This window comes from Mytilus trossulus, chromosome 7 (genome assembly GCF_036588685.1).
Source record: "Mytilus trossulus isolate FHL-02 chromosome 7, PNRI_Mtr1.1.1.hap1, whole genome shotgun sequence".
Lineage (NCBI taxonomy): Eukaryota > Metazoa > Mollusca > Bivalvia > Mytilida > Mytilidae > Mytilus > Mytilus trossulus.
Genome location: NC_086379.1, coordinates 19,215,909 through 19,238,842, shown reverse-complemented (window position 1 = coordinate 19,238,842; position 22,934 = coordinate 19,215,909). Strand labels below are relative to the sequence as shown.

The following is a 22,934-nucleotide window of genomic DNA, read 5'->3' as shown; positions in this document are numbered from 1 at the left end:
TTTATACCAAGTTTTCTGGAATTGATTGAAAGCTACGCGAATCTGTTTTTCTTGTTTGTGAAATGACGATTTAATTTCGTCTTTGTCCGTGCAACCTCCCCTTTTTTACAGGAAGTTATTAAACGATGTCCTGCGATGTTCATGATCACTGATCAATAATTTTTCATCGAACTAAATATTAAGAAATGATGACAAAACAGCAAATAAGACAAACATGTTGTTAGTAAGGTGAAATATATATTTATTTTGCTTATTTTTCTGTTTTGAAAGACATTTTTTTTTCTTTTTTTTCCGACCGACCGACCCGACTTTTTAATGGGAAAAACTGTAAACCACCAAATTAAAAAAACGTGGCCTAACTGAGTCACCTGCCATCACTGCAGGAATGAGAATATTTAGTTTTGACAGAAGTCAGAATCTTATTTCAATTTTTGTTTACCAATCAAAATCCTTTGAGACATCATATGGTGATACCATATATGGTTACAAGTGTTGAAATTATTTATCATATGACACATAAAAAAAAGCATTTTATACAATTAAAATATTTTTATTACAAAGTTAATGTAATGACAAGTTAATTCCAAAATGTATAAATATGACCATGCATGTTAATCGTATTCATCTAATAGTAGAAGTATATTTCAATTTTTGATGTTAGATATATTATATAATTTGTGCTTTCCCAAAGAAATAAAAAGGTTTTTACAGAATTTTGCATAAACAATATTTTATTGCTGGTTCACATAAAAAATATTCACATTACTACATCAAACATTCACACATTAATTACAAATAGTATTCTGTCTTTAAAATTGTTAATTCATAGTAAATATCCAATCTGTATACACACAAAAATTAGAATTCCAGAGTTCAGTGCCATGACTAAAGTCTAAAATTAGATTTGGACAATCACTCGTTAATTTCCCAACTTAAATCTTAAAAAAACATAAATAACTGTTTTAAGTCTTAAACAATTCAGTGCAATAAGTCATATATTTTCAAAAAAACACTGTTGGACAAAAGAAGTCATTTTAAGAATTAAGAGGAATTCTAAACCCTCGCCCTCTTTCTTGAATATTAAAGAAGGTTCAAAAGATAGATTTCTTCACAAACATACCAGAATTTATAATGACAGTCATTTACAACATAAATCAAACATTAAACAACAAAATTTGTCTCCTAAAATACCATTGAACTCATTTTAACAGCTGCTAAAACTAATGTAAACTATTCCCTCTTTTAACCATTCCCTCTTATAAGATAAGTCATACCCTTAAAACAACAACACCAGTTATAAACATTAACAGCGCCCACTAAATATAACATTATTTCTCATAATTTAAGATGAATTTTTAAACATTTTATTAAAGGTGACATTTGATGGTTCATGTTTAATTTCAAAATAAGAAAAAATTGCACTTCAGTTACATGTAATGATAATAATCTTTCACAAAAAATGAAAACAGTGAAAAACAATTGATCTAAATTCTGAGTATAAAATCTGTCTAAACAGAATTCCTGTTTTGCAAAACTTAAATGAAAGTTCTCTTTATTTTTCAAAGCACCTTGTACATATTTCATCAAAAATCATCAAATGATTTTATGTATTGTTCAATGATCTTAACAACTTTTCTGTACTTTAAGGTTGGTTTCATACACAATAACCTCTGGTGTTGTGACGCTTAATTGTAAAAGGACAAGAATTTCCAAATTCCAATAAATAATTTTTATAGGGTATTAAAATTTTGAAGATATCTAAAGTAATAAAGCAGATATTGTAATTACTCCAACAGAGCATGGTCAACATGAACAACTCGTGTATTATCTTTTTTCTAATGGAACAGCCATAAATAACACTTAAACATATTAAAAAAATATTTTAAGTAATAGTTCCATAATACACTTGATACAAGTGAAATGATTTACAAATTCACAAACAAATTTAAAATCTTCACTTACAATCAGCAGAAAATTTATGGATTTCTAGAACACAGTAACAAAAGACAAAATAAAAACATTTCTGGTAAACCAGGTATATCAAGCGATAAAAAAAGAATTTTGATTAATAAATTGGTTTATTTTTTTAAATGACATCTATATGGCATCCTTTTATTTCAACATGGATACAAAGAAACTAACAACATTATCTTATCATAATTTAACAAAGAAATGATTATTCTATAACATGCTTTCATACAAATATATAAAGATAGGTTTTGACAAGTTTTATCATCTTTAAATCATAAAACACATTAAACAGTAACTACGGTAAACTGTATTTCTATGATATAAAATCTCATTTGCTCGTTTTAGATGAATATTCATATAGATCTAATGGTTTTGATAAATTAAATGTAACAAAAATATATAAGGAACCAAATATTTGCAATCATAAAAAAATTGTCACATACACAAATATATATTAATATTTAGATCCACTTATTTACAATAAAAGTTTGAATAAATTAAAAATGATTTTTAGAAGTTTGAGTTAAGATTTGTTTTCTTTTCCGATTCTTTCCATATGTGCTTGCATTATTTTTAGTTCTTTTTCTTCCTTCTTCTTATTTCTTGCTTCATAATGTAACCTGTAAAAAGTGTGATTGATACTCATATTGGTACTACTGCTATCTAAATAATACTAGCAAGATATAGGCAGAAATTTATAACAATTGAGGAATGACTGTAATATTTTTTCTGTCTATGAAGAAATAACATACAAAATGTGGTACACACTGAAAAATGCGCGTAGCAGATTATTTAACAGTGTGCACCACATTTTTTATGTTAATTCGAAAAGACAGAAAAAATATTACAGTCATTTCTTATAATTCAATTCTAAGTTCCAATTTAAACCTTAGAAAACTACAAAAAAACTTTGATGACGTCACAATCACAAGTGACATAACTAAATAATGTCTATGGGCTGATAACAAAATAACGTCAGTCAATCAGAAGACACATTGGATCCAAAATTTAATTATTTGCCTACACAGTAAGGCAAAGAATTAAAAGAACAGTGTTCCAATGTTTTTGATATTTTTCACCTTCAAAAATATATATTTTGTTTCTTTAAACTTTTTTTACAAAAATCTTTCAAGAAACGCATGAAATCATTGACTTTTAAAATAATCTATATTTCCTAAGAGCATAATTTAAAAAAAATAGTTGATTGACACTGATTTTCAAACATATGCACATGGAAGTACACCACTAATTAATGGCCCCATTGCTTTCTATGTTAAATTCCTCAATTTCGAGTGGTCACAGCTCTTTTATCTTAAGTTCAAATAAAGTGACAATCATTGCATGTCAAAGCAACACCTTCTGGTGTCCTGTACTGAAAAAATCAACATACCTTACATGGCATATAAGAAAGAACTGGTTCCCGGAACTTCGGATGTACCAAAACAGGTACTTCCGATCTGACAAAAAGGCAAAATGTACCCTCCTTTTTAAATTTCATGCCATTTTTTATTATTCAAATTTATCAGTCAAAAATTGTTCTACAGTGATCACCAGTCATGCAGCTTTCATTTGATACCAACATTAATAAAATATTCTAAATATTTTGAAAGTTATGTCCATGTGTAGGAACTATTTTGTGTTAAATATGTACTACTTTCTGGTATGTGTTTTCTGGCCGGGCCCAAATAAGTGGTGTTACACCACATCCGGTATTTCTATGTCCTCCACACTGCAAACAAAATTGAAATTTATTTTAACCTAGCACAATATATTTGATTTTTCGATAGGAAAACTGACAAACCTAGTCAATTAAGATTGGAGTCGATTGCTACCAAACGAGGGGGGTTCAAACTCACAACCTCAGTGTTGACTGGCTAGTAATGTAGTAACTACTTAGACCACTTGGCCACTTAGGTCCCCAAGCACAATAGAAAGAGACTGAATAATGACGCCAATCTTACCTATGAGAAATGATTCTCTCTATAATTTTCTGAGTTGTCATATCATTGTTACTAGCTATAGTTTTAAACTGCCCTCTTCTTTTAGGTTCCTGAAATAAGTGTAAAAAATGGTGTGACAAATATCATGAATATCATTCATGTAATAAATATAGCATATACAATAAATATTCAAACTATCAAGATATAAGTCACATGTCATTAAAGTCTTGTAAATATCATAATTTAAATGTTCCATTTTTACTTTTTAATTTTAAACAGATACAAAGGTTTAAATACTCATGGTTTTGTAATATATGAAAAAGTGTGCTTTTTTTTTAGATTTTAGATACCAATTATTTGACACCAAAAAAAGTAATTAGTCATAAACTATAAGATTTCAGGAATTCCTCATCAATTTCCAACCAAATCTTTAATTGTGAGGATGTACTATTATCATGGGATACACATTTCTGTGAAGTTGTTGTCAACACTAAACCACTAATGTAAATGTTCAACATCAACATATTAAATAAACTCATCATAGATACCAGGACTAAATTTAGTATATACGCCCGACGTGCAATTTGTCTTCAAAAGTCTCATCAGTGACGCTCGAATCCAAAAAAGTTTTGCCAAATATAGCTGAGGTAGAAAAGCCTTAGTATTTCAAAAGTGTTGACTACTGGGCTTGTGATACCCTCGGGGAAATAAATCTCCACCAGCAGTGGCATCGACCCAGTGGTTGTAAATAAACTCATCATAGATACCAGGACTAAATTTAGTATATACCCCAGACGCCCGTTTTGTATTCAAAAGACTCATCAGTGACGCTCGAAGTTTATCCATATCTTTTTATACAGACTTTTGTAAAACCACAAAAGTAAATGTCGACAAAAATAAATGAATCCAGTTTTTGAGAATTTGATAAACACCAAATAATTTGATTGTCCTTGACTCTTCACTTGTACATTTTAAACTAGAAGTAAAATTTCGATCGATGCTCTCGAATTTTCCAATCATAACAAAAAGGCCTTGGGTTTTTAAAATTTCCATTTTCAAACCTCCAAAAAAAGTGATTCTAGCCCTTATGCATGGCCTGATGGTTCTCATGATAAGATGATACAACTGACAAGATTTTAAGGTGGTACCTATCACTACAGGGAGATAACTCTGTAAAGTCAGCTAAACGTTTTAATTATGTTGTGCTGTAAAAGGAATATTAAGCTTCTCAATGATCAATATTGGTAGGTGTCAATCTGCTTTATAACAAGTTTAATTTTTCTGATAAAACGGTTGGTTCAAAATTTTTGAAATTTTTATATTTTTGTTAAAGGGTCAAATTAAGTACTTTGACAAAATTTTATGTAAATTAAACGAGCCAAATTAATTTTAGTGCAAGTGTTAGGTACCGCCTTAAGAACCTAATAAAGGAATGAAAATATTTGACAAAATAAATATCAAGAGAGAGATTCCTTCAATGCATACTGGTATTTGATATTCTTCATTATTTAGCTAAATTAAAGCATGTGTTTAATATGACTGGTTGCATTTACTATAAACAGGTATACAGTAGTAACAAAATTAACTTACAGCGAATGGATCGGACCCATCTACATCATCCATAATAGGTGTGTCACCATGACAAACCAAATCTACCTGTATAAAGGAAAAAAACAGCATGACTCTCTATTATTGTCCTTCCCTCTGCCTATATCACCCTGCTCTGTTGCTCCTTAATTCTTGTATCAAGACTTCAAAACGAGACCAGGCATTATCAGTGACGTCACAATGTGAGAGAAGATATCAGCAACGTCAAAATGCGAAAGGAGACGTTATCAAGCTTGCTTTTGTCCAGCGTAAAACTTTCTTAGGGAGTAAGAAATGACCAGTAATAGAACGATACAAAGATAATCAGGTTTTTTTCGTATAGATATTGCTACACTCACTCGCCAAAAAGGTTCACATTGTGGCTCACGACTGATATTTTACGATATCAATGTGTAGAATACCCAATAATCTATATGTTTCTTAAATCAGTGGGGTTTTATTTGTCCATGAAAACTGACATAATCCTTAATGGCCTAATAGATACAATTTATAAGTGTCACATATTAAGAAAATCACAAAATTGTGAAATCAAATGAATTGAATATCAGATTTACTTTATATCATGAAGTGATTTTTTTAGCAATTGGTTCAATATACGTCAATATGCAGAAACCTGACAATCATTTACATATTAAATGAAAAGATAATCCTCCTTCATATTTGCCTTTACAAAATTATCTATCTCACCTTGAAATGATCCAATAGGTCTGCAGTAACAGCATAAGGAGCACCAATTACAACTTCATTTACATACTGAAATATAAAGTTTAAAACAATACTGTAAATTCAAAATTTCAGAAGGTCACATTCATGAAAGGGAAGAGGATTGTAGTTATGACATAAGGAACATATCTGATATCATTTGTGGAACGGTTATTTCATAATGGTCAACCAACTCGTAAAATTGTAAATTGTAAGTTTGCAGCCTAAATTAAAAATTTACGCACGTTTTTTTTTAACAAGCAATTGTGTCTTTTGCGCTTCATATCAATGTTTTGAGTTAAAAACTATTTCCAACTGACTTTTACCGTTTTTTTACTTTCATATTCCATCTATGTCCAAGTTTATGGGATAGCTGAGCACTCATAGACATGTTGAACTGCAACATGCCTGTCCCAAGTCAGGAGCCTGTAATTCTGTTATTGTTTGTTACAGTCCGTCATTTCTTTTCTTGGATACTACAGTACATTCCGGTTATTTGCATAGCCTATTTGTCAGACGAAATTATGCAATAAAGCGGAGTATGCTTATATCCAAAATGACAAATTACAGAGTCAAATAACATCGATAGTGCAGATCAGCAAAGAAGAAAGATGTACGTCCATAGTCCACTTACAACATAATGAATGCTTATTTATTCTAATAAAAGTTATTTGTCTACTGTCATACATTTTATTTCATTGTGTATTCTTTCAATAAAGTTTATAAACACATTTTGTTTTAGTTTATTTATGTACCGACTTTTCCTTTACCTGAGATACGAAAATAAAATTGTTCTAAAAATAGATTTGTTTCTATGACCCGGATGTACAAATTAAATTGTTACGCTTTGTATAAAATAAACTGTTTAACAATACTACACAGTTTATAATCATTGTAAACAATAATTGTGCAATGAACTGCCTTTGATATGCAGTATTTACCAATTACACAGTTTCGTTTATGCAAAGCAGTTAACAGGTGATGGGGCCATGCACGGGTTATTTGCTGGACACGAGTGTTGAAAGTGAGAAAATATAATAATCAGAAGTTAATTTTCTTTTAGAAAAATATTAAAAAAGAAAGATTGATGTATAAAATTCTTCAACCATATATAAATGCCCTGTAATATTTAACATAAATGTAGATCACCCAAGCTGAATTACGAAATTACACATTGGATAATGATCGATAATTAGCAGGCATTAATGTTTTAAAAATTCACCAAAATATAATGGTGTCTTCCTCCTATTCCCACTTTTTAAAAATACTATTCCTTCTATTCCCACTTGCAAATAACAATAGATGTTTTGATAAATAATTTGTTTTTATAACAATCAAGGTTAATTAGAATTTCACCTAAGATTTACCTTTATATTTTTTTAAAGCATAACATATTTGGTTCACTGTTCAGGTATAATACCTTGTTTATTTGTAATAATGTTTCTTTTTTCATCAAAGAATGATACTTAGAATTTAAGAAATATTATGATTAATAGATAGATGTATTTTTATTTTTTTTTTAATTTGTAACTTAAAAAATTGTCTGTTGTATTAATAAAATTAATTATGATGTAATTAATAGTATAACCAAGTATAATCTTAAGATGAGGAATACAAGTATACTCTAAAAATATAATTACTTGGGCCAATAATCAAAGTTATAAAATAATGGGTGAAAACTTCAAAGCAATAAAAATTGGTTTAAATTGTGGTCTTTATCCAGTCAAGGCATTATTCAGTTACAATGGCTAATGCACAACTACAACTAAAGTTTGTTACAATTAGACTCAGAAACCAAAACCTTGTACACGGTGGGTTTAAGTTCCACATGTTCCAAGCAAGGAACAAAAGGGGCATACAAACTTACTGAAAGTGTTCAATTTCAAACTGTCCAGCCACCATCAATACTTTGAACAACATACTAACCAAAGTCAGCACACCACAACCATGCATCTGAACCCATGCAGCTGCAAGTAGATGATGTCTTCCAGAGAATGAAAGTTCGCTGCACAAATGAACTGACACCAATTCCAATCATCTACGAGGAAAAACCTTTGAAACCACTACTTAACACAAGGACCAAGGACAACAAATCATTTAGAGGGATGGCACCCATCCACATTCAAACAGATTAGACGAACTTGTAATAAGGTTAGACACCGCACCAAGAAGTCACAACAGTAGAGTTTTGTGATACAGCCTCCCACCTTTCTTCATGTGGAATAGATTGATAAACTTTAATATACTTGTATTCAGTGATTGCCTAATGTTTGTGCTACAATCTGTGATTTCATTTAGTGCTGTTGTATAATTTATGTTATATTATGCTTGTTTGAATCTACAGTCAGACAGTTGAATTTGTGTTATAAAAGTAATAAAATAATTTAATTATGTTTGTTTTAATTTCTTTCATATCTATTTTGTTTAAAAAACTAGAATTCATACAGAAAAATAACTTATTACCTGTTCTAATAAAACAAAACAAATGTAGGACAGAAAGTCACAGGACAAAAAGTCACAGACAAAAAGTCACGGACAAAAAGTCACAGGACAAAAAGTCACAATTTAGTTTTTAGAATATTTTTCTTTAAGCAAGAAAAAATAATTTAAAAAATAAAAGTTTTGTTTTTTTCTTGAAGTGTTAAACTTAAAGCAACTTTGTAATTAAAAATTATTCAATAAATATCAATAATGATCAAATAATTGTTATGAAAACAAGATGTCATCATGACATGGTACTTAAATGGCTTCATGGTGCCAAGAAATTTCATTTTTGAATGATTAAAATTTACTATTTTTTTATTTAACAAAGCTTATGAACAATGTCCTACACTTCAAAATGAAAAGATGTAATAAAAAGAAACGATTTCAAGATCTTTCTTTTATATATTCAAACAATTGTCGAAGGATTAATTGTGACTTTTTGTCCTGTGACTTTTTGTCCTATCTAATTTGTGACTTTATGTCCTGTGACTTTTTGTCCTGTGACTTTCTGTCCGTTTACCAAACAAAACAGAGGTCAATTAACAGTTGATTAAAAAATGTTTGTACAGTATAATCCTTTGTTTGCATAACTTTTCCTCCTATTCCCACTTTTCTTACCAGATTTATAAAAAGTGGGAATAGAGGGAATGAACCAATATAATCTATGAACAATGTTTGAAATCCAATCAATAATTAACACCTTTTCAGATAGAAGATCATAGAATGGTTGTGTTTTTACAACAATCAGCTGATTGACATTTTTATGACCTCCAGGCTTAAAATAGAACATGGGAAACTTTACCTGTGTACACATGGAGGCCTTTTCTATTATCATATAAACACGAAAGATACTGTTTTAAAACTTTATTTGAATAACACACAAGTAAATGTGAAATAATAATGAAAATTATGATGCATTCAAGAAAAATATACTTACCAAATTGCCGTTTCCGGTCAAAAATCTCGTCAGTTTTAACTGAGCATATCTAGCTGGCGATTATTTTCTATGCAATAAACCGAAATGCCACTTGTAAGGCTATGCATATAACCGGACAATTTAACATTAGGTGAATGGGAAATGGTTTTGTGCAGGAGAAAAGTATGCAATTAACCGAATTATGCTATTAAGCGGTATGCAATTAAGTGGAATCGACTGTACTATTTTTTTTGTCTGGTTTTCTCATTTAAATTGTTAACATTTTGTCATGTCATGGCATTTTATAGCTGACTGTACACTATAGACTTGATCACTGTTGAAGGCGGTACAGTGACTAATTTATTTGGTCTCATAGGTAAATAATACCACATCTTACCTTTTTTATAACGATTTTCAAAGTCAAAAACCATTGCATGTCTTTTTTGTAAAAATGATTTCAAATTGTCATTACATAATTTTTTTTATCTACAAATAAATTGAAATAGGTATATTATGATAATTGTACTTACTCTGCATGCTAAAACACTGAGAACTCTTTCATGCAAATTCATAATAGGAAAATTAGAACCTTTATATCTGTTCACAACCTATCAAATAAAACATTAAACATAAAAATTTCTTGTAAGTAATACAGAAATTATTTTTCTTTATTTCTAACTCAAACTATAACATGAGCACCAGTATTGTATGAGGTTAGCTTATCAGTGAAATTGATTTGGGTTTCATTTCACATCTATTCATATTTTTTTTGCTGTTTTTATTCTTCAAATAGCCCATTGGTAATTTCATGTGCTCAGTTTAGGATAAGCAGATCCTGCACCACTTGTTGCACCCTAGACCCTGATTTTATTTCAATCCAATGTTATCGAAATAGGAAACTCTACTCAAACAGAAAAGGGTTGCAAAAAAAGTTAAATAGATTTTTATTAGTAGTCAGTAATGTGTTTCTTGATAGTGTGTACAGGTTTTAACTGAAATATACCAACAAAAAAATAAAGTATAGCTAAAATTATCTAGGTGTCTTTCAGAATTTTTGGTCTTTAATGCTCTTAAACTTGGTACTATTTTTTGTTTTGAGTGTCATTGATGAGTTTTTTAAATATTAAAATCAATTCTGGTGCAGGATATTCTTGTTCTTTTGAAGAACCATTGGTGGCCATCAGTTGCTTTTTGGTCGTGGTGATGTCTCTTTCCCCATTTCCATTCTCAATTTTAAAATTCAAGGCCTGGTATCTTTGATGCTATTTTTTCATGTACAAGATTAAGAATGGTAACATGACTTTAAATACTTACAGGATCTGTGTGCAGACCTACAATAATAAAGTTTCCTTCCTTGGATACCTTCTCTAGAAAATCTACAAAACCAACATCTATCTAAAGTTAAGAAGAAAACTTTAATATTGTCATACTCATTTTTTTTTAAATCATTGAAAAGTGGTGTAATTAAGCACTTGTCTGCTCAATAAGAAACCAATTTCCAGTTTAAAGAATATAAAAGGCTTTTGCTCTTGTGAAATGCATGTTAATCTTGGGTGAATTCAACAGTAGTATGGCTGTTTTCCAGAGCAAATAGCAATATTGATTTTCTAAATCTGCAATCTGCAAAATATGTTGAATATGAAGGATACGGAAAAGATCAAATGCTCCTGCTACATAAACAATCTTGTCTCCAGGATTGGGGGACTTTCCATCAGCAAACTGTATAATCTTATTTGAAGTAGGAAGGAATTGTGAAACTCCTGTGTAAGGACTTTTTGCTGTACTACACTGAAAAAGAAAAAAAATATTTCTACAAATGCATTCACTTTAAGATTGTTTTGCTAAATTCTAAATGTACCAGTAAAATGAAACCTTCTTTCCATTTTATTTTGTTTAATATTCTGTGACAAATACAATGCATTTCATATCTATTACTGCTTTCATGCTTAAATTATCTCCCTTCTTAAGAATATTCTGCAGTGAATATTTTGTTTAAAAAAATGCACCAATCAGCTTTTAAAAAATACAAAAAATGTAATTTTATATCTATTACCTGGCTCGTAAAAGTTAAGACTATATAAATTACCAATGTATTTTGTTAATAACATATACAATTGCTCTGAGAGAAAGGTTTTCACCAATATGACATTAAAAAAATTTATGGAAGTCAATTTATGAAATGCATATATTTAAAGAAAGTATCAACATCAGCTCAATTCATAGTACTTTAAAGTAAAGTATATAAATCAAGTACATTCAATGTTTATATGGTATACTTATTCACACATATAAACTCTATTTATAAGCATGAAATAGAATCCAACTATATGCATCTGCTATAACAATAAACCAGAAAACTATAACAGATATCTACATGTGTTGTAGGAAAAACAACAAATATGAATTCCAGAATATTAATATTAATAATCAAAGTATTCAAGTAAAATGGCAAGCAGATATATGTTCATAATTTACTTTTGATTTATTCTTGCTAATCACACAATCAGTCTGAAAAAGTTGTATAAATTTAGCTGATCTTCTGATCCTTTAAACAGTGAACTCCTCGTGGCCTTATAAGTTAGTAAGTATACATGATGTTGTCTGAACAGATTTTATAATAGTATGAATTATAAATGTGATGCTATAGTTTTAAGGAAATAGAGTTGTTTGCAAGTGCTGGGGAGAGCAATCAATCTACGTTTTGAATAAAAGATGATTTATATTAATAAGTTAGCTTCAGCAGCCTAGTTCTCTTTTATTTTAATAGCAATTTACAGAAAACAATTAATGCAATGTTGGTAATTTATTATAAGAGATATCAACCTGAGGTATTTGGTATAGATATTGCAATACTAATGTATTTTCTCTATAACATTCATTATGTAGGTTTGAAAAGAGGTGTAACTCAATACAATAAAATTTAAGGAGAAAAGTAGATAAGTCAAAGTAAAATGCCAAAAAATTGAATCTCAAACCTAGAAATATAGATTAAAAGGGTCACAAGGTGATTTTGTGTTTTATATGTCAGAGCGAAATTGATAAATGAAATAGTGTACTGTTAAATTCCACAAAATGCTTGAGAGGGAGGCTGGTGGAAAGAATATGATTGGGTAGAAATACTCTGTGCTGAAAATCATCAGTTTCTTATTCAAGACCTGATAAATTGGAAAATAATCTACCAATCATTCAAGAAGGAAGAACTAGTTAAGAGAGATAACTCATAAATAGCACTTTTACTTTTGTGTCCAGAATATTCATGAAAATATTCTAAGCAGGTAAGTAACCTAGATAATGCTAACTCTATGTTACATGAATACTTAAATAGCTTGGATAAAACTGCTAATTACAAACGTTTCACTGATTAATACAGTAATCACTCTTAAGGTGGTACCAAACATTTTGACTAAAATTAATTTGGCTCATTTAATTTTTCATAAAATTATAACAAAATATTTACTTAAACCTTTTAACATAAATTTCAAAAAATTTGTAGCACATGCTTTGTCAAAATAAATCTTACTAGATAAACAGCAGTTTGACAATCACTCATTTTGATCATTGAGAGGCTGAACATTTCCATAACAATAGAATGTGATTAAAAAGTTCAGCTGATTTGTAAAGAGTTATCTCCCTGTAGTGTTATGAACCCGCTTATAAAACTAGCTCTACCTTTTGATAAAATTAATTTTATTACCACTATATGTAACACATATATTTAGAATACTATAAATACATTAACTAAAATATATAGATAATTCCACAAAAAATGCTGTTTAATATTGCAAAGACCATCAATTTATAGCTACACTTTATTTCAAATAATAAATTCATCATTTTTGAAGCTATCTGTAAAATTAAACTTTTTCTGTATTAAAAATTACTCAAGCAGACTTTCACTTACCCCTGTTTTTAAATATGAGTTTTACTAAGTAATTTTTATTTCTACTTTCAACTATCTCTAGTAAAATCAGATGCACAGAAGAATGAAAACATATATGACAGTCTTTGCATTAACAAAAGAAAAAATCCTAAATAAGAAACAAATTCAGGAGTAATTCATAAAGGTTAAAGTGTGTGGGGTTCTCTCACCTTGTCAGCCGCTGACATCTGTACAAAATTGATTTTTTATTTAAAAATGTAGATATTCAAAACTAATTCAAAAGTACAGAGGGAACTATTTTATCTTTTCTTGTATCATCCCTCAAAGGTAAATATAATACAATTGCAAAGGTGGTTTCATACAAATTGAATTCGGATAGTGAACAGTATACATTGTAGCCTATTTCTATTTAAAATTATAAGAATCTTAAGCATATATGTAATATTTGACAGTCAAATGAAACACCCTAAGATAGTCAGGATTTCAACTTTTTTGTATTGCTTCCAGAAAAAAACTCTGAGAAAAAAGCACCCTTCATCTACCAACTTGATTTGATTGACAATTAGCAGCCCTGTGGACTTTTTTGTGTGTTGGGGTTTTTTTTCATTTCTTGTGCAATCTAAATGTTCTAATTTGCTGTATTCTGTTCTGTGTGTTGGTTTTTTTTTTATTTCTTGTGCAATCTAAATGTTCTAATTTGCTGTATTTTGACTTGTGTGTCATTCCAGAGTTTATTCAACATTTAATTTCCATGCAAAAAATTTAATGACATCTTTACCAGAAGATCGTTATAAAATGTTCCCTCACTAGTTATAAGACATTAATGGAAAACTCTACGCCTAATGTGTATAAACAAACAAATGAAATTTCAAATAGACAGCAACTGCCTGGCAGATCTTAAAATGGCTAACATGGTACACATCTTATAATAAGTTCAAGAACAAATATCAAATTATTTTGTTTTATACCAGGCAAGTGCATTGTACCACTAACCTAGTGAGTGAGGATAGAATTAAATGCATGCTTAATTTGACTTAAATTTTGACAATGTAAACGGGACATACTTTTCGTATTTAAAATAACAATATTGCAGGATAAAACAGGCATACTTCACATTTAACACATAAAAATAACTTAACATGACAAGTTCACATGTTAAACTTAACAATTTGGGAAATTGAACAGAGTTGGTTCCAAGGTGTAATACAATTATTTTTGAAACAAAAAGAGATAATTCAGATGTTATAAACATATATTTTTCAGAAATAAAAAACACTGATATTTCACATGTTGCACAAATCAATAAAGGAAAATTTAAATGGAGTAACTTATTTACTTAGTAAGGCAGAGTTAACGATGTTATATACAACAGTTAAGCATAATAACAGAAATGTAAAACACCAAACAAAAAAGAGTAAGCTATTAGAATACTAGTAAATTTCAATACCTTTCCAATATCTGCAACTTTTTCTTTGTCCATTACTTTCTCTTCGTCCCTTTCATGATGCTGTTTTGTAACCAACAACATTCTAAGTAGAATTTGTAAATGTTAAAAAATAACCTAGAGGAATGTGTGGTATACATAAATTTGTCAGAAAGCATACCCCCCCAACTATACTGATGTAAATTTATAGTCTAACTAATTTTACTATTTTTAAGCTCCAAATAATCTAGTTCTAAATCAATAGTGAATAATTATATATTAAGTAACTAAAATGTTAAATTTTCAAAGAAGATATTTCTTCAAAAATGTGCATAAGTTAATAGACTCAAATATTCTTGATTATAATATTATAAAAATTATGAGAAAGCTTTAATTGCAGGCAATTTTTCTATTTTTCTTTATTATTTTGAAAGGTAAATAGTTTTACTTATTTTCCGTATTCAAAATTTTATTTCATTTATCATGTTTATTCTTTTTTTTTTGGTAAATTCAATTTTTTACCTGACCCATTTTTATATGTTCTAACATATTATATTGTAACAAACTTAAGAAATACAATTTGTATACCTTCCTACTAAATCAGTTGTTGATACCCCAGCTGTTCTTTTACATTCTCTGAAGAAGAAGAAAGATAACCAATAAATTTGTATCAATTCTTAATAAAAAGTCAATTTTACGGGTGTATACTTTTTGTAAATTAATAAGGATTTTATATGCTAAATGCAACAATGGTCATTGCAATATGGAGTTGTTCCCCGTTGAAATTTTGTTCTGTTTTCATAATAGTCAACACAAGTGGGTTTTTTTCATTTGTAATTGATTTTTTAAAAGGATTTCAACATTGCCACTTCATTTATGTAAACCTAAAATATATAAAATCTCCGTTAAAGATAGCTTACTCTAAATGTGAAAAAAGTTACAGACAGAATGACAAATTGTTAACCTTCATGGCTAAATAACCATTCTATGAATCTGAAAATAATCTATCGACACAAATATCTATCTTGCTTATAGCATAAGGCAAATGTTAAAATGGTAATGGATTTGATTTGGGGTTGTTTTTTTTGCGGTTTAACAAAATCCACTTTTAAGCACCACTTTTGGGCTATTTCGTGACAACCAGTTTTATTATTTTTATTTTCATGTAAACTATGCAAAACATTCAGGGTTATTTAGATGTAATGAGAGATATATTACTTTCTTATTTTACCAAATATATAAAGAAAACGTCTGTGTTGAGCAAAATGTGACAAAGATTTCAAAGATGAAAGTTTTTTTGGAAAGAGGAAGCAAATCATCAAAAGAATATGTATCTTACTTGTATTTTCCATTAGCTTTGACAAGATAGTATGTATCTGTACCATCAGCAGTTGTTGTGATGTCATCTGAAAAAAAAAAAAAGAAATATTCAAATATGAATACTGAATTATAAGTTAGGACTTTTGTACTATTTAAGGAATGACTGTAATATTTTTACTGTCTATGAAGAATAACATAAAAAATGTGGTGCACACTGAATAACCCTTGTAGCATTTATTGTAAAAATAGATAATTTGTAGTACATTTTGTAAGATCAAAATACAGAAATCAGTAACAGCATCCTCAGCATGTTGAAGTTAGCAAAGAAAAAATAATATTTATACTTTACAGGTTCAATAGTTGTCCCTTTATTTTTTTTTTATTTTTTTGTATATTTCTATTTGCTCTTATATGGGCTTTTTATATAGATTTCCTATCATTTTTTGACAATAGATTATAATCCTAGTTTACCTACATACTCATTTTATATCTTGAGTGTGGGCAGATCTACTTATAAATAGCATCTGTTCATTAATCAATTTTGAAACAATTAAATTATCATTGATTCATTATTCTGCAAGATTATTTTTTTTTACAAAAAAAGATTGATTTAAACTTACCGTATAATTTTCAGTTGATGATATAAAATAAGGAAATTTGCCAGCAGTGACCATTGGGTTGTGGATGTAAAGGTACATCCTTGAAAAAAACTGAATAATTAGCTATAAAGGGGGAATATGCTTCATTATTCTAAAACAATTATATAAATGTTGGTACAGTACTGTGAAAGTACTTTAATTCGTGGGTATCAATTTTCGTGGTTTTAGCAATATTGACATGTTCGTGGGTTTTTATATTCGTGGATTTTTGTTTTCTAAAAAAAAAAAAATCCTTTTGAAACGATGATTACAGCTAGTCTGGAATGAAGGAAACTGCAAAGTAAACATTAACCCGTGTAAAGCGTAGTGATAACACTAATTAACCCACGATAAAGTGATCAACAGATTAAAGTCCATCAAAGATGTTAATTAGGCCATAAACATGTCACCTAAAGAAAACAGTAACATAAACAAATGCTATAAACGTAATTTGAATTGTCAAATAATTCTTATCAAAATCAAGCCCAGCATGAAATTATTATTTCCCATATGTACGAAAACTATGAGGATATAAAATGAACACTTGATCATACTAGCATATCCATACCGGAAATCTGACTTTTATCGTCAACAATATTTTTTAGGAGAATTAATCAAAGATCAAAAGTTCGGTTATTAAAGATTAAATGGGTATAATCCTGCATGCAGGTGTAGTTCTGTGACTACTATTAAAGTATTCTTAGATTTGGCGTTATTCAATGTATTCTCTAGATCATATCAGTAGTCAAACCTACCGATGGGGATCTTTCCATGTCTTGATTTGGACAATGGTTGTTTCATTTCGTTGGACACTTAAATTCGTGGATAAAGTCATCCACGAAAACCACGAAAATTGGTACCCCACGAATAAAAGTACTTTCACAGTATATGATATAGAAAATTTAATCTAAAAAGTACCTGAAACAAGATCAAACAAATAGACGCTCAGACCAGAAAACATAATGGGATATAAAAAAAAAATCTTTCACTGAATATTGACAATCTGATTGGTGTAAAGAGAAGCATGTGACTCAAAAATTAATAGTGGATAATTCATTAATAAAAGGCTCAAGAGATAACAAAGACTTGTACCTCCATGTACACAGAAGTCACAGTCATATTCTTCCAATGTTTCTAGGGTTGTTACATATGGTGCATCCTCTACAACCTTCAAAATAACCAGATAACATTATAGATTATTAAACACTATGGATTTCTACATCAACTAGAACAGATGTTTACTCCCTGTAGTGTATCATATTTAAAAGGAAAGTGTGTTGCTGTGAAATATATTGTATTTCATTCATTAATTTGTACATAAATTAAGCCGTTAGTTTTCTTGCTTGATTATTTTTACATGTGTCATTTCAGAGTCTTTTATAGCTGAATATGCGGTATGGGATTTAATAATTGTTGAAGGCCGTACAGTGACCTTGATTATTAATTTTTGTGTCGTTTGGTCTTTTGTGGACAGTACTAATTGTCTCATTGGCAATTAATCCTACCATTTTTTTAGGTGGGGTTTGCATTGCTCAGTATTCAGTTTTGTATACTGGTATTCATCTATATCAGCGATCTGGATAAAGCATAAACTAATAGGTCAAATTAAGTTAATTCTGCATATTTTATTTTCATTGATCATCTCACATTTATTTTTCCTAAATAAACCTAGTTCTAGAATGTAAGTGATCATATTACCTGGTCAACCCATTTAATAGCTCGAACCATCTTATACCGCTCTTCTTCACTGTAAACTGGTGGTCCTTTATTTTTGGTTATTTCAGCTTAAATATATTGCAATAAAATTATTGTTTTGCCAGGTGACACAAACTTTAACAGGTATTTTGAAAGAGGTCAACTGTACTGTACATTTAGAAATTTTACCAATGTTTTTATCAGCAGCAATAAGTTCAGGTTCAAATTTTTTGACTTCTTAGGCCAATCATGTTTCAACAACTTATCAAATTTAAGTTTTACTTGAAGAAGAAGTTTATGTTGAATCCTGTTTAACTGTATATACATGATATAGTATTTCATTTATATTGAAAATATAAAAAATTACAATAAATCATTGTCCATAATAACAAGTCTACTGAGAGACTTTCTAAACATACATGTATGAAGATAGATATAGGAAGATGTGGTGTGAGTGTCAATGAGACAACTCTCCATCCAAATAACCATTTAAAAAGTAAACCATTATAGGTTAAATAAAGCCTACATACCATCAGAATGTACTCCAACAATTAAATAATCACCCATTTCTTTGGCCTGTTATTAAAAAAAGAAAACAAAATGTTTATCTTATAAAAAACTGTCATAATAAAGCAAATACCATCTCTTTGAAAGATTTTAATGTTTTCATACTTAACATAGAATATTAATTCATTTGTATTTTTTTGGGTTAAAATTTAGTCATAAAACAAAATACAAAATAGTACAAAAAATGTAATATGACAGTTTAAAACATCCTGACTTAAAATGTTTAATGTATCAGTAGTCTTAAGTCTGCATAGCAATGACTGTATATATGCACTAGCAATTAATTTCAGTTGGATTTATAGTCAAGACACTTAGATTCATAATTAGGGGCCTTATTCAATACATTGTACATGTGTATTTCAAAAGTTCAAGATGTAATGTTACAAATAATAAAGTAAGGACAATGCTCCATAGATTAACTACATGTATCTAGTATTTGATCAACTTGTCACATCTGATAATTTTGTTTGGATTACACACATCTAAATAAAGAATTATGATAATCTGAAATGATAAAATAATTTTACTGCATGATAAGATAATTTCAAAAGTACAGAAGGCCTATAAAATATATGTTTGTTTAGGGTTACCCTAGTTACAAATATTAATGTAAATATACCTCCCTTCTTTCCAAATATATATATAGATCTTCTACAACTAAATTTGTTTGACATGCACACGTATAAAAACTGCGGTTTTTATCCAACGCAGTTATAAGTTTGAACGTAGTTTTCAATTTAGACTCGTTTATATATATATATATGTATATGCATAGGTTTTCTAGTTTTCTACACACTGATATCAGACACAAGCCACAAACAAAAATAATCATATTGCATCTATATCTATACACAGAAAGTAAGATAATCTATCATAAAAACAGTTTTACTTTTGATGAAAGAAAGTTTGATAAAATCTCATATATTTTTACTCATAATCTCTCCATGAACACTGTCACATTGCTAATAAGTTCTACTAAAATCTCTTGATCTCAAATGGTGAAATCAACAGCTCAGACACATTAAACAAATGAAAAACAAGCTATTTTCCAGAATTGGTACAGTCATTTCCTTAGGAAGCAAATGGTGAATTAAATCTGGTTTTATAGGTACATGTAGCTAGACAAGATACATGTACATGTATGGACACACACGTGTGTGGACTTACAACTAAATTAAAACTACATTACCTGTCTAATGGCATTTGCATGTCCAAAATGTGCCATGTCAAAACTGAAAGAAAAATTACAAATTTAATAATATGTCACTCCAATTGATGGATGGTCTGCCTCAGACAGGAACTTTACCACAAGAAGTGAAATGTATTTTAATTGTTTACCATTCTACAAAAAGTAAAGAATTAATAAGAAAATGTATTGTACATGTGTAGTTGAATTTGTATATATACATTTTTGTATTCTAGGAGTCTTAGTTTATGTTGCTTTGGTCTGTTGTTAGGTGATTGAGGCATACTTAATAAGGCCAAAAAAAAATATATGTCTGTTTCCTGTTTCCTGACCGACCCTAACTCAAACCCCCCGACCCTAAATCTTTTTATTCAAATCCGGAAAAAAATCGGTTCCGGCCCGGAAAAAAATCGTTTCTGGCCAAACCAGATCCGTATTTTACTATGCCCAAACAAAAAATGGCTGCTCCCAGCACAAATGTGCCACAATAAGCGAGTTTAAAAATGTCAGCACTTGGAGAATTATTCAATTAAAGCTTCTTTAAAGGGATTAAATCATTTAGGGGTACAGGATCCTAACCAAACATGACATATAACCGACTGCAAATCTGACAGGAAGTGCAAAAAAAAAAAACCGACCCTGATTTTTTGGCCTTGGAAGCAGGAAACAGACATATATTTTTTTTTGGCCTAACTTATGTTGGAAGCAGTGCCATTTCCAGGGTGGGTCTTTTCTGTAGATATTTGGACTTTTAATCTTCTGATTTGTTGAATTAATAACTTGAATGTTATATTTAATTCACATTGATAACGATAAAAGACAAAATAATAAACTTTTGGGGTAATCGGTGGTGTTCTGTGGTGAAAAGACCTACAGCCAGATTCAGGGGGTTCTAGGTATTGGGAACCCCTTTTAAAAAACAACTGGATCCACCCTTGAGGAAGGATGCAAATCAGAGAAACTTCAGGCTGAACACCTTTTTACATTTTTTGTTAATTTGCTCTTAAGAGTGGGTCTCATTGGGATCTAAGCTAGATGCGGAATTGCCGATTTTTTTTAAACGTGACACGTGAAATTCTTGTGCAGTGAAAAGAGGAAATAATGTCTAGCTGGACATGGGAAATTACAAAATACTGAGAATTGGTTACCTACATAGCAAAAGCAGGATACGGGAATCTTAGTCCAAATAATTATGAAGTCTGGGACGGCTATTTTATTTTTTTTCTTGGACGCCTTCCTACAGACTGTAGGAAGGCGTCCCAGAAAAAAATTAAAATAGCCTTCCCAGACGTCATAATTATTTGGACTACGGGAATCTGACAAAATAGTAATTGGGATCTTAAGAGTCGTCCGCTTAGTTTTTATATAAAATCATAATCTATAATTGGTTACATTTTGTATCATAAGTAAGTTGTATGATTATACCAAAGTAGTGGCTGAAAATAAAAATGTAAGTGCGTTTAAAAGTCGTAGTAAAAAATAACACATTCGACAGAAGACGTTATCTGGTTATCGCGCAACTATAACCAAATAAATTTACCATCCATCGACCCAAACTCGAACTTGTTTTTTCTTCTTTCTACCAGCATCTCCTGCATCACTTTGGGTTCGTTTTGAAGACATTGCAAACTGAATAGTGAATATGAACGTGGAATTTGGTTGCGAAGTCTAAACAAGCATGGACTGGAAAGTGTATGTAGGAGAGCAAAGGAAGAACATTGACTGGAAACCAGAATAATTTTAATCTTGAATCGTATACGGATTTGACAGGTTCCGGTTTCGAGCATATATGTTCGATAATTTCCTCGGTTTATATCATAATCTTATATACTAACATTAAGAAGGACTGTATTTGTTATGATTTTTTCAAAGGACACCTTTTTCTACGGAAGCGTATTAGGAACGTAAAAAAAAATTGGAAGTGAACTTTTTTTTGAAAAGTCGAAATTGACACTTCGAATCATACAATTTCGGCTTTTACTCGAAATTTTAACTTCCAAATTTTGACTTTAACTTAAAATTTCGACTTTCTAAAATCTTGAAATTTTGACTCTTCAAAAAGTTGAAGTTTTGACGTTTGTAAAACTCGAAATTTCGACTTTTGTAAAACTCGAAATTTCGCCAGTCGGACTACATGAAAAGTCGAAATTCCGACTTACAAACGAAAAATTTCGACTTTCTTAAAATTCCACATCTATATTTTTTTAAAGTATAAATTCAACTGCTAACATGATGGCATCTTTCCTCAGTATTTATACGTTTGCGATTATCACAGTCACTGCAGTCCTCAAGTTATATCAGTAAGCGGAGAACCATATACATCATAAACTTGATAAGCATTTTCTAAGAAACTAAACTATTAGAGGTTATTTTAAATAGAAAATCTGTGTTTGCAGAAGAATAAATGAAATATATTTCGCGTACAAATATTTACTTCAAGTCATGACTTCAGATATGCATGTATAACAAGACATGACAACCCCGTTATTCTGACTGGCACACCTATACTACGACATACGTTTAGGGGCCAGCTGAAGGACGCCTCCGGGTGCAGGAATTTCTCGCTGCAGCGAAAACCTGTTGGTGACCTTCTGTTGTTTTCTG

At 29.8% G+C, this 22,934-nt stretch overlaps 1 protein-coding gene across 2 annotated transcripts; it reads right to left on the bottom strand.

Annotated features, from left to right (window-relative positions):
- Positions 1–1,746: 1,746 nt before the first annotated feature.
- On the bottom strand, positions 1,747–22,048 carry LOC134724761 (ethanolamine-phosphate cytidylyltransferase-like). 2 transcript variants are annotated; one of them, XM_063587985.1, is made up of 16 exons: positions 21,871–22,048; positions 20,334–20,376; positions 19,108–19,153; positions 18,581–18,666; positions 17,975–18,050; positions 16,264–16,330; positions 15,513–15,560; positions 14,949–15,030; positions 13,711–13,728; positions 11,271–11,409; positions 10,936–11,012; positions 10,152–10,229; positions 6,207–6,272; positions 5,502–5,567; positions 3,933–4,021; positions 1,747–2,591 (listed from the first exon to the last, which is right to left on the bottom strand). In XM_063587985.1, the coding sequence occupies exons 1-16, from the start codon at positions 21,951–21,953 to the stop codon at positions 2,495–2,497; spliced, it is 1,161 nt and encodes a 386-aa protein (XP_063444055.1). In that variant the 5' UTR covers positions 21,954–22,048; the 3' UTR covers positions 1,747–2,494. The 2 variants fall into 2 exon arrangements, with proteins under 2 accessions (XP_063444055.1, XP_063444056.1); XM_063587986.1 differs by lacking the exon at positions 13,711–13,728.
- Between the last annotated feature and the right edge of the window lie 886 nt (positions 22,049–22,934).